We start from the raw sequence: 13734 nt of genomic DNA, 5'->3' as shown, positions 1-13734 counted from the left end.
TCTTTCCCATCTTTCGTTACATGGCACAAACAGCCTCATTTATTAATTAGTTCTTGGCACTTGGGAATATTTTATAATTCAAGTCTTTCCCTTTTTATTCGTCCAAATAACATCATCATTCATGTCGATAAGTACCATCACATAAGGCATTTCACACATAAAGGAAGGAGCTTGGAAAATCATAATTACATTCTCAAATAGAATGAAGACATGGTAACCATCTAAAACAATTAGGGTACATGAATCTTTCAATCCAACACACTAAGGAAAACAATTCTAGTATGATCAAGTTAGAACACCCATTATTCGGACACCAGGAGTTCGATTCTAGGAAGAAGAGAGTTAGCCATACATACCTCAATTGCTCTTTTTTAGACTCTACAACTATCCAGAACCCTTAGCAACCTCAATCTATTTTAGCAATATACAAATTGAACCCAGAATTAGGAAAACATCCATGGTTCTAGCTCACTTTTTCCCACACTCTTTATCATACATGCATGCAAGATAAACCACCCTTATACCCATGAAGTATCACACTAGTACCCTATTATATCTATGTTTGAAATTAAGAGCTAGGGTGATGAAGTCTTACCTTTTTGGATAAGAATTTGGTGCTCTACTTGAATATTTCCAAGCATTGAGTGATGGTTGAAGATTAATTGATGAAAATTAAGCCCTCCCTCTAGAACCCTCTCTCTCTCTCACTCTAGAAATAGCATAAATGAGCTTCAAAATAGACTAAATGGGTGTCTTAACAAAATTGGGGTCGGGTTTTAAATTAAGAAAAATGGTGCCCCGACACAGGTTTGCGGTCACATATGTGAACTTTCAGCTCAGGTATGCGACCAGTATGCGGTCCGCATACTTGTTCTGCGGTTGCATAATGCACCGCAGAACTCTCTCCGCAAAAACCCAAGAGGAATTATACGACCGATATGCAGTCCACATATCGATTATGCGGTCGCATAATCGACCACAAAACTGACCTCAAATTGGCCAAACTTACTGCTTTACTCTGCGGCCATTATGTGATCTGCAGAGTGATTATGCGGCCACATAATGGGCCGCAGAAACGCGTTCTTCTGCAAAATATTTTCCTCTCAATCCGTATGGTACTGTTTAATCCAAAAAGTCCGAACCGCGGTGAGCTAGTTCGCCACGAAGAATTTCTACTATAGTAACGCATGAATCTATCTTGGCACCACGAAACCCCGAGTATTTTGGTTAAAATTTTTACGGGTCCTTACATCCTCCCCCACTTAATATCATTCGTCCTCGAATGAGGATCAAGGTTCACTTAACACAGTTTCAGTTATGCCACATACCATCAGCCCCAAATTTGCCTAACTTCCTGAAAAGTTCGCCAGAGTTTCCTTTGTATTTAGGCCTATCCACCTGCCAGAGAACCCCCGAAGCACACCTTAGCAACATATATAGAATTAAATGACACAACAAAATGCAAAATAACACCAACCGAAGCCTCATGGGGGACATATAGCTAGAAAGGAGTGTCTTTATATTAGCCGAACAAGCGATACAAACTTTAGGGGAAACAACTTCATAGAACTATTAGATGGCCATTCAAACAAATGAGGGTACTTTTTTTTCATTTCATTCTCGGCTTCCCAAGTAGCTTCTTCGACTTATTGGTTTTGCCATAACACCTTCACAGATGCAATTTCTTTGTTTCTCAACTTTCAGACCAGCCTATCAAGAATAGTAATCGTAATTTTTTCATATGACAATTCTTCACTAACCTCGATGGTCTCAACCGGCACAACAGCGGACGGATCTCCAACTACCTTCTTCAACATGGACACATGGAATACCGGGTGTAGTAATGACATCTCAGGTGGTAGTTCAAGCTTGTACGCCACCTAACCTATCCTTTGAATGATTCTATACGGCCTGACATACCTCGGACTTAATTTCCCTTTCTTTCCAAACCGTATGATCCCCTTCATGGGAGATACCTTCAAGAACACCCAATCATCTTCTTTGAACTCTAAGTCTCTGCGACAAACATCAGAGTAGGATTTTTGACGACTCTGAGCAGTTTTCAACCGCTCTTTTATGATCTTAACATTTTACATAGCCTGATGCACAAGGTCTGGTCCTATTAGTTCGGCTTCTCCAACCTCGAACCACCCAATCGGCGATCTACATCTTCTAACATACAAGGCCTCAAATGGCACCATCTGAATACTGGCATGGAAGCTGTTGTTATAAGCAAATTCTATGAGCGGCAAATGATCATCCCAGCTACCCTTGAAGTCAATCACACACGCACACAGTGTGTCCTCAAGCGTCTGAATAGTCCGCTCTGCTTGCCCGTCAGTCTGTGGATGGAAAGCCATGCTAAGATTTACCTGCGTACCCAAACCTTGCTGAAATTTCTTCCAGAAAATAGCTGTAAATTGGGCCCCTCGATCGGAAATGATGGAAACTGGAGTGCCATGAAGCCTGACTATTTCCTTGATATACAATTGAGCATATTATTCCGCAGCGTATGTGGATTTAACTAGTAAGAAGTGTGCTAATTTCGTGAGTCGATCCACGATCACCCAAATTGAGTCAAACTTATGCGGAGTGTGCGGCAACCCTACCACAAAATCCATATTGTTCATTTCCCATTTTCACATTGGAATTTCTATACTCTGTGCTAACCCACCGGGCCTTTGATGCTCGGCCTTCACTTGTTGACAGTTTGAACATTTTGCCATAAAGTCCACCACACCCCACTTCATGCCATTCCACCAGTAAACTTCCTTGAGATCATGATACATCTTTGTAGAGCCTGGGTGCACGGAATATCTAGAAGTATGAGCTTCTACCATGATTCTTTCCCGAAGACCATCTACATTTGGAACACATAGTCGTCCTTTGTACCGTAATGTACCGTTATCCATGCTAAGAGAAACAGTTGTAGTCTTATGTTGAATCACTGTATTGCTTTTCCTTGACCTCCGTCACAAGCGATGATTCCGCCCTATTCCGCATAATCACCCCCCCCTCCCAGAGTCCGCAAGCCGAACTCCCAAACTGGCCAACTGGTGAACCTCTCGGGCCAAGGGCCTTTGACATGCCTCCAAGTGAGCCAAACTACCCATAGATTTCTGACTAAGAGCATCCGCTACCATATTAGCCTTTCCCGGATGATACAAAATGTCGATGTCATAATCTTTGAGCAACTCAAGCCACCTTCTCTGCCTTAAGTTCAATTCCTTCTGCTTGAAAATGTATTGAAGACTTTTATGGTCCGTGAATACATCTACATGGACTATATAGAAATAATGACACCAAATTTTTAATGCAAAAACCACCACCCCAAGCTCTAAGTCATGAGTTGGATAGTTCTTTTCATGATTCTTAAGTTGTCTTGAAGCATATGCTCGAACCTTACCATCTTGCATTAATACACACCTAAGACCGATCTTTGAAGCATCGCAATACACCACAAACCCCTCGGTACCCTCTGGCAGGGTCAATACCGGCGCCGAGGTCAATCTTGATTTCAATTCCTGGAAGCTCCTTTCACAGGTATCGGACCACTGGAACTTAACCGCCTTCTGTGTCAATTTAGTCAATGGAGAGGCAAGAGTGGAGAACCCTTCCACGAACCTCCTATAATACCCGACCAAACCCAAGAAACTGCGAATCTCTGTTAGAGTAATAGGTCTAGGCCAATCCTTCACCGCCGCAATCTTTTGAGTATCAACCTTAATTCCTTCTCCGGAGATGACATGACCCAGGAATGTAACAGATTCAAGCCAAAATTCACATTTCGAGAACTTTGCATACAAGTGGTGGTGATGAAGAGTCTGCAGAACTTCCCTGAGGTGGTCGGTGTGATCCTCTCGACTTCGTGAATATACAAGGATGTCGTCAATGAATACTATCACAAAGGAGTCAAGAAACAGCCTGAAGACTCGATTCATAAGATCCATGAAAGCTGCCGGGGCATTTGTTAGCCCGAAAGACATTACCAAAAATTCAAAGTGCCCATACTGGGTTCTGAAAGCTGTTTTCGGAATATCCTGCTCCCTTACCTTCAATTGATGGTACCCGGACCGCAAATCATTTTTGGAGAAAAACTTAGCACCTTGTAATTGGTCAAACAAATCATCTATTCTAGGCAATGGGTATTTGTTTTTGATTGTGACTTTGTTGAGTTGTCGGTAATCAATACACATCTGCAGCGATCCATCTTTCTTTCTGACAAAGAGAACCGGTGCGCCCCAAGGTGACACACGCGGTCGGATGAAACCTTTCTCTAGCAAATTCCTTAGATGTTCCTTTAGCTCTTTTAATTCTGTCGGCGCCATTCTATAAGGTGGAATGGATATAGGCTACGTGTTTGGCATCATATCAATCACAAAATCAATCTCCCTCTCTGGAGGAATTCCAGGGAGTTCATCCGGAAAGACATCAGGGAAATCATTCACAATTGGTACAGATTCAAGGGCAGGCACCTCAACAGTGGTATCCGTAACTCGGACTAAATGATAAATATACCCCTTCCTGATCATCTTTGTGGCCTTAAGGTAAGAAATAACCTACCTTTTGGCATAACATTATTCCCCATCCACTCAACAATTGGCTCATTAGGAAACTCAAGCCTCATAATTCTGGTCCGACAGTCGAGTTTGGAAAAACATGAATAGAGCCAGTCCATTCCCATTATTACATCAAAATTAGTCATCCCTAGTTAAATAAGATCAGCCATGGTATCCCGACCACGCACCGTGACAACACAATCTCTATAAACCCGCACGGCCGTAATAGACTCGCCAATTGGGGTAGATATAGAGAACGGCTCATGAAGCTGTTCCGGTTCTATCCCGAAGCTCGTAGCAACATAAGGAGTAACATAGGACAAAGAAGATCCGGGATCAATAAGGGCATACACATCATGAGATTGAACGGTCAATATACCTGTGACGACATCTGGGGAAGCCTCCGCACTCTGTCGACCACTCATAGCATAGAATCGGTTAGGTCCCCCCGAACTCTGTGCACCACCCCTAACTGCACCACGCCCTGTGGGTGCTGGAGAGTCTCGAGCTAGAGGGGGTGCTGAAGATGTAGCAGCCATAGGACTGGATGACTGAGCTGTGACCCTACCTGCACCTTGACGAGATGCACGACACTCCCTCTAAATATGACCTCTCATTACGCATCCGTAACATACTGGCATGTCCAGGTAGCAGACTCTCGAATGTATCCTCCCACACTTAGGGCATGGGGCCCTCTGCTGCTGCTAGAATCTCCCTCTTGATCGGCCCTGATGGTGGGACCCCCTGCTGCCCTGACCGGGCCTAAAGCGAGTCCTCTGCTGCTGATCGTGCCCTGATGGCGGGGCACTAGCTGAAGACTGAGCATAAGACTAGGATGGCCCTGATAATCCTCCCCGAAAAGCTGATCTCCCACCTACAAACGAGTCCCCAAGGTTGCCTGCTGATCGGGCCCTACTACTACCCTCTCGTTCCATCCTGAGCTTTAATTTTCGAGCCTCCGTAGCTTGGGCAAATGCCACCATCTTTCCATAGTTCATGTCATAATTTACAGCAGCTGTGGCAGCCTCATTAATAACCAAAGGGCTAAGGCCCTGCACAAATCGACGCACTCTTGCCTCCATAGTCGGCATCATATGAACATCATACTTCGACAGGCACACGAACTCTATGTAATACTCCCATACATTCTTACTACCCTGTTTAAGGGTCTCAAACTCCACAGCACGGGCTACCTTAGTCTTGGTAGGCAAGAATTGGTCTATGAAGGCATCCGTGAACTCACTCCATCTCGCCGGAGGGCTCCCCTTCTCATGGGAATTCTCCCACATCTCAAACCAGGAATATGCCACCCCTTTCAAACGATAGGAGGCCAACTCTACTCCCTCCGTCTCAGTAGCACGCATAACTCGGAGAGTCTTATGCATCTCATCAATGAAATCCTGAGGGTCTGCCCCGGGATCAGTACCTGTGAACACTGGAGGGTCTAACTGAAGGAACCTGTTTACCCTGGAACCGGAAGAATCTCCTTGCAAGCTAAATGAGGTGGGTGCAACATTTGACCTTTGAGCCTGGGAAGCTACTAACTGAGTCAGCATCTGAATAGCTCCTCTAAGTTCCCCATCGGAAATACCGGGACCAGGAGCTGGGGCTGGAGGTGGAACAGGTGTATCGGCGGGAGGGATTGCGGCATCCTCTGCGGGTGTAGGATCTGGGGTAGTCTGTTCTGGAGTAGACGAATCAGGCAGTGTGATAGTAGGGGGATTATCCTCACCCGCATTATCAAGTAGGGGATCAACAGCCACTCCTAGTGTGGCATTGGCTTCTTGGCCAATTGCCGCTCTCTTCTTAGGTGCCATTTACTGAAAGTTAGAACAATGCACGAGTTAGAGGAGAACAACCTCACATTTTGCTCTATCGCACGATATAGAACAACAATGAAGGGTATTATTCCTAAATGTCCAAGTAGCCCCCTAATTATAGATGTTGTCGATAACACACCGATAAGAAGGGCTCTACTAGACACGGCTCCAAGACATCCTAGGACACTTTAAAACCTTAGGCTCCGATACCAAGTTTGTCACGCCCCAACCTCGGGGAGTGCGATCGGCGCTCAACCAAGTGAACCCGGTCGATGAATCCTATTAAACCTTTCCTACCCGACTCATTCATAATCCAAAAAGGGATCGCATCACCATTTGTAAAACAGGGGAGAGATCAGTTATATAAAAATATAAATATTGCTAGTTCATTTTTCCTTATATACATTATGCCATAGTTGAGTTCCCAAAATACAACTCGATCCAATGACCACCCCAACATATATACATGACCCACATAAACATCTACGGAGCCTCAAAGAGTACAAAAGAGCAACATGACAATGCCAGCAACAAGGCCCCGGCTATACCTCAAAATATAAAAACTTATATAAAAGAAGGACTACATGACCCATGGGAGAAATGGGGCTCACCAAGACTGCTGTGAGGAGAGAAAGAGAGCACCACTATCTACGATCGGCACTATCTGCGATGGAACCACCTACATCCATTCAAATATGTAGCGCCCCCGGCAAATGGGACGTTAGTACTATCGAATAGTACTAGCATGTATGGCAAACACCAATCTTAGTAGAATGAACAGTGAAACAAAGAGAAGGCAGTCATAATAATCAATAAGTACTTCACAGAAATATAAAGAAACACTAAGTAAGGATCACATAGTTTCCAATTCAATCTTTCCATCTTTTTAGATTAATAATCTTTAGTGCCAAAGCCACAACTCACAATGCCACAGTGTTTTTACACGGAGTCCAGTCTCGGCCCGACCGGCTAAGCCATCTCAAGTGAGACATATCCATATCTACAATGTAAATCAATAATTCCAACACAATTGCCACCATGTGTATAGCATGGCGTCCGATCCCGGCCCGATCGGCTAAGCCATCTCACTTGAGACATAACCTCTTTCAATTGTTCACTCAATTCATATTTCTTTCCTGTCTTTTGTTACATGACACAAACAGCCTCATTTATTAATTAGTTCTTGGCACTTGGGAACATTTTGCAATTCAAGTCTTTCCCTTTTTATTCGTCCAAATAACATCATCATTCATGTCGATAAGTACCATCATTCATGATGACGTGGTAACCATCTAAAACAATTAGGGTACATGAATCTTTCAATCCAACACACTAAGGAAAACAATTCTAGTATGATCAAATTAGAACTTACACCCATTATTCGGACACCAGGAGTTCGATTCTAGGAAGAAGAGAGTTAGCCATACTTACCTCAATTGCGCTTCTTTAGACTCTACAATTATCCGGAACCCTTAGCAACCTCAATCTATTTTAGCAATATACAAATTGAACCCAGAATTAGGAAAACGTCCATGGTTCTAGCTCACTTTTTCCCATACTCTTTATCATACATGCATGCAAGATAAACCACCTTTATACCCATGAAGTATCATACTAGTACTCCATTATAGCTATGTTTGAAATTAAGAGTTGGGGTGATGAAGTCTTACCTTTTTGGATGAAGAATTTGGTGCTCTACTTGAATATTTCCAAGCTTTGATTGATGGTTAAAGATTAATTGATGAAAATTAGGCCCTCCCTCTAGAACCCTCTCTCTCTCACTCTAGAAATATCAGAAATGAGCTTCAGAATAGACTAAATGGGTGTTTTAACGGAATGGGGGTCGGGTTTTAAATTAAGAAAAATGGTGCCCTGACACAGGTCTGCGGTCACATATGCGACCGCATAATGGTTATGCGGTCCCCAAAGTGACTGCAGAAATGGCCCTCAGGGGCCTAAACTTTCGGCTCAGGTATACGACCAGTATGCGATCCGCATACTTGTTTTGCGGTCGCATAATGTACCGCAGAACTCCCTCCGTAGAAACCCAAGAAAAATTACGCGACCGATATGCGGTCCGCATATCGATTATGCGGTCGCATAATCGACCACAAAACTGACCTCAAATTGGCCAAACTTACTGCTTCACTCTGCGGCCATTATGCGGTCCGTAGAGTGATTATCTGGCCGCATAATGGGCCGCAAAAATGCATTCTTCTGCGAAAAATTTTCCTCTCAGTCCGTAGGATACTGTTCCATCCAAAAAGTCTGAACCGCGACGAGCTAGCTCGCCATGAAGAATTTCTACTATAGTAACGCAGGAATCTATCTTGGCACCACGAAACCCCGAGTATTTTGGTTATAATATTTACGAGTCCTTACACCAAGCCTACTGTGGCCGAGAGCCTATGAGCGAGCCCATAATGGCCGAGATACCGAGTCTAGTATGGCCGAGCGCCTATGAGGAAGCCTACTACGGCCGTGCAGTTACACGTACCGAGCCTTATAAGGCTGGGCAAATATTTTACTTACTATATTAAGAGAGTTGAGTCAGTATCAACATGTAAGCATATCTCCAGATCATCTTTGACTCCTAGTTACTTTCAGTTATTATATTATCAGTTCAATTTCAGCTTTCAGTTATTATTTTGTATTTGACATTCGTTTCCTTGGGACGCTGCATTTCATGCATGCAGGTTTGGATAGATAGACTGGTAGACCTCCTCCATAGGTGTTGTCCATGTTTAGCTTTATCGGTACGCTCTATGTCTTTTGGAGTTATCGGGTCTAGGGTTTTGAGTACATATTATATATATATATATATATATATATTAATTATGGGTAGGTCGGGGCCCTGTTCCGACCATAGTACATCCATCAGTAGAGGCTTGTAGATATATCCTGTCAGTCAGTGCAGTATGTTGGGCTTGTAGGCCTTGTGTGTATATTTTTATTGGTTTGTCAACTGTAGTAGTTATGATGGCACATTCTCGGCCCAGCTTTATATTGATGTTCAGTCAGAGCTAGTTTCCGTTCAGTTTTATATTTTGTTTCACAAATTGTCTTTCAATGTGGCCCTATGGCCAAAGTATGACATTGTATGTTCAGAGTTCCTCGGTCTCAAGTTGGTACGCTCGGTTAAGTGAGGCACCGGGTGCCGGTCTCGCCCCCCAGGTTCGGGGCGTGACAAATAACTCACTTCATAATTAATAAAAATCATTCAATACATAAGCATAACAAGAGATTTAATCCAAACTTTAATAATGGATATTCTCATAAACAAGATTCAAGTAATAGATTAAATGCTACACACTTAGATATTTAATAAAAATCAAGGAATGGAAGAAATGAGTAAACAATGTTAAGAAAATCTCATCCAAATTCTTCAAGTCTTCAACTCTCAAGTGTGGTGTAAGAACCCTAGCTCCCAAAGCTTGTATTTTCGGTCAAGAAGGCCAAAGATTTTCCAAGTATTTGCCAAAGAATAGTTAGGTCGAGTATTTGTGGGTTGGGATCCAGAAAATATGAAATGAAAAATTTGTGTAGAACTGAAGCCCGTAAATCACATTTGCGAATAAATGTTCGCATAAGCGAGCATGGATAGCACTGTTTATTAAGGCAATTGCGACAAGAAGTTCGCATTTGCGAACTTAGCCTTCTTCACTTATATTAGCAATTGCGATGAAGATGTTCGCATTTGCAAATGTTGACTGTCTGGGTGACTTCGCATTTGTGGTCCTTCATTCGCATTTGCGACCTCTGCCTTCATCTCTAGACTTCTCCATTGCGAAGCCCAGTTCAGATTTGTGATATCTAGGGCCTTTTTCCAGTTTTCTTCATTGGTACAAACAATTAATCCTATACATATGACTTAGCAACACTTCTCACAAATTTCATTTCATTTCAAGTTCTCAAACAATACGTTAATCAAAGTAGCAATCAAGTCATGACATTAAAGCTTCAAAATTTGGCTCATTATCATAAATAACATTCTTTTATTCATTTCTCCCAATTAAAAATTAGATTAAATTCACAATTCAAATCTCATGTCCCCTCACACTTAAGAGAGAATCCCACACTTATAAATGCAATTCAAAACACAAATGGGATATCAAATCGAAAGGATTAACGTTCTCTTACAAAAATGTTCAAATGCACACAAGTAGTGCCATAGGCTTGACCTTCATGTATTTCTCCACTAATGTATACATACATGGTTCAAAATCAAGTAGGAAATAAAGGGTTGTAATGTAGGTTTTTTGTTAAGGTAGGACACAATTTGGGTACGAATGACTTAAAAACCTCCATAAGCACTACAATTTGCAACAATAAGCACACTTCATACAAAATGTTTTGTAATGACCTGGCCGCTCATTTTGTGTATTTTAGCCCCGTTCTCCTATTTGATGCATCTCATATGTGTTATTGTTATTATGTGACTTGCAGAGATGGTTGGTTTGGTTACGAGAAGATTTCAGAGTGATTCAGAACACTTAGCTCCTAGCTTGGAAGCTTAACTTGGAAGTGTTGACCAAGGTTAACTTTTGTGTATTTGACCTCGGATAGGAGTTATGATGGTTCTGTTAGGTCCGAATGGTAATTTTGGACTTGGGTGTATGCTCGGATTTGAGTTCTGACAATCCTACATGATTTGGAGGCTTACTGTCGAAAGTTGGATGTTTGAAGGGTTGGAGAGTTAATAGGTTTGACCCATTGTTGACTTTAGGGTTATTGATTTTCGTTTGGGATTTTGAGACTTAAAATAGGTTCCTGTGGTGATTTATGACTTTTGTGAAAAATATAGGATCATTCTGAGTTGTTTGACATGTTCGAGCTTAGTTTGGAATTTGGAAATTTGATATAGTTCATTAAGCTTGAATCGAGGTGTAGCTTGTGATTTTTATGTTATTTTTTGTGATTCGAAGCCTCGAGTAGGTTCGTGTTATGTTTTGGGACTTGTTGGTATATTTGGACTGGGTCCTGAGGTGCTCTAGTGAGTTCCAGAATGGTTTTGGATGGTTTTGGCATAGTTGGGATGTCTGGTTCTGCAGTTGTCGCATTTGCGAGGGATAGGTTGCAAATGCGATAGTCGTAATTGTGAGGAGGATCTCACCAATGCGAATCTAGGCATGTGAGATAGTCCTCCCATTTGCGAGTGTTTATCCACAATTGCGAGCATGGAGGGGGTTCGTTTTTGCGATGATGGTTGTCACTTTTACGACTGTGGCCTTGGCCGATTCTAGCTGGACTTTGCTTTTGCGAAGGGTTTTTGTCGCAAATGCAACTTTGACTATGGCCAGCTGCATTTACAATTGCAGGCAATTGGTCGCAATTGCAGTGGTCGCAATTGTGAGCCTTTGGTCGTAAATGCGAGACCTGCAGTTGATACTTAGAGGCCATTTCGGGGTTTGAGTTCAATTTATCAAATTTTGAGATTAGGAGCTCATTTTGAGGCGATTCTTGAGGCGATTTTTGCCCACTTGAATTGGGTAAGTATTTTTTACTTGGATTTAATTATTATTCACGATTCCATCCTTCATTTTAGCGTTTTATTGTTGAATCTAAGTAAGAAAAATTAGGGGTTTTAGCAAAACATTTTAAAAAAGAAAAATGGATATTTGTACCCCGATTCGGAGTCGAAATTGGATGAAACTTGTATGGTTGGACTCGTATTCGAATGGGTGTTCAGGATTTCTGAGTTTTATCGGGTTTCGAGTTGCAGGCCCAGGCAGATTTCGTTGGTTGATTTTGTGTATTTGTATCAGGATCAAAGCTTTATAGTTTGGGGTTGTTTTCTATGGCCTTATTTAATATTATTAAGTTATTTTTGGCTAGATTCAAGCCGTTCGGAGGTCGATTCACACTGGAAGAGATTTCTAGAGTATTATAATTCTTGGTTGAGGTATGTATCTTACCAAAACTTGGTTGAGGCACTAGTTACCTGAGTTATTAGTGTTTTCCACGTGCTAAGGGTGGCGCACATGCGAGGGGTTGAGCCCATGTGCGTGCACCGGGGTTTTATCCGTGCTGGAGGTAGTGCTTAGGCTATGATATGCCTTGAATTGATTACTAAGCTCTATACTATCAGGTTTCTTATGTTTGTGCCCCCTTTTGAGCTAATTGAATCATGTTAGAGGTTATTCATTGGTTAATCTCCTGTTAAAACATGTTAATTGCTACTTTTGGCGTGATCGCCTAATTGGAACTATGGTAGTACACTTTACACATGCCTACACCTTAGCATGTCACATATATTAATCCATGAGTATGTAATTTGATATCCATTGTTCATGTACATATTCTTGTATATGCTTTTTGTGTGATATGGACTAGGTTGATAGCACGTGAGTGGTCCGTGCGGATCTAAGTTATGATAGCATGTGAGTGGTCTGTGCAGTTGTTATATATGGCACGTGAGTTGTTCGTGCAGCATGTGGATAAGTATCCATCCCCTAGGGTCACCCTCTAATGTTTCTCTCTTAATGGTGTACACGTGATAGGAGTAAAACTGATCAATGTTTGGTTATTGCCTTTCTTCTCCACTTGCAATTCCTTAGATGTATACATGTTTTATTCTCATATCTTCTCATATGCTAGATCTGTCATGTTTCTCTTTTGATGGTGTACACATGGTAGGAGGAAAACTGACTAGTGTTTGGTTATTGCCTTTCTTCTCTACTTGCAATTTCCTCGGGTGTAGATATGTTTTATTCTCATATCTTCCCATATGCTAGATGTGGAATGTATACATGCCTTGTTGTGCATATATAATCTATATGTTGTTTGGTTTGATTAGTAAGAGTACGCTACATATCTTATCTCTCTATGTCTACCTGTGCATCGAGATGTTTTAATAGATGCATATTTTCCTTGTATGCTACATTGTTAATTGATAGAAGGTTTGGCACATTACCTCTTGTGCACCTAGTTGGATTTATCTATGTTTTATGATTATATGGTTTTATTGTTGTGTACTTGTGAAATTTATGAACTGAGGAGGTTATTGAGTTTCATTGATAATTGATTCTGCTATTACCTCACCGGGATTAGCTATGATACTTGTTGAGTACATAGGGTCGGTTGTACTCATACTACACTCTGCACTTAATTGTGCAGATCCAGGTGTTGGACCCAGTTGAGAGTTGTCTGTATTTGCTGTGTGCTGCCAAGAGATGAGGTAGAGCTGCATTCCGACTACAATCCTTGATGTCTCTTTCCATTTCAGTTGTTGTTATCATTATTCCGACAGTACTTTCATTTTGTATTTTCAGACTTCTACTTTTATTATAGAGCTCATGACTTTGTATTACTAGTTTGGGGGGATTTTATGCATTGATGCGGCTTATTTATGACAT

At 41.8% G+C, this 13734-nt stretch overlaps 1 protein-coding gene across 1 annotated transcript; it reads right to left on the bottom strand.

Moving 5' to 3' along the window:
• Positions 1-5389: 5389 nt before the first annotated feature.
• Positions 5390-5848, bottom strand: LOC138892453 (uncharacterized). The gene has a single exon (XM_070176170.1). The coding sequence runs from the start codon at positions 5846-5848 to the stop codon at positions 5390-5392; it is 459 nt and encodes a 152-aa protein (XP_070032271.1).
• Between the last annotated feature and the right edge of the window lie 7886 nt (positions 5849-13734).

This window comes from Nicotiana tomentosiformis, chromosome 5, assembly GCF_000390325.3.
Source record: "Nicotiana tomentosiformis chromosome 5, ASM39032v3, whole genome shotgun sequence".
Lineage (NCBI taxonomy): Eukaryota > Viridiplantae > Streptophyta > Magnoliopsida > Solanales > Solanaceae > Nicotiana > Nicotiana tomentosiformis.
This window is presented reverse-complemented; position numbering and strand designations above follow the sequence as displayed.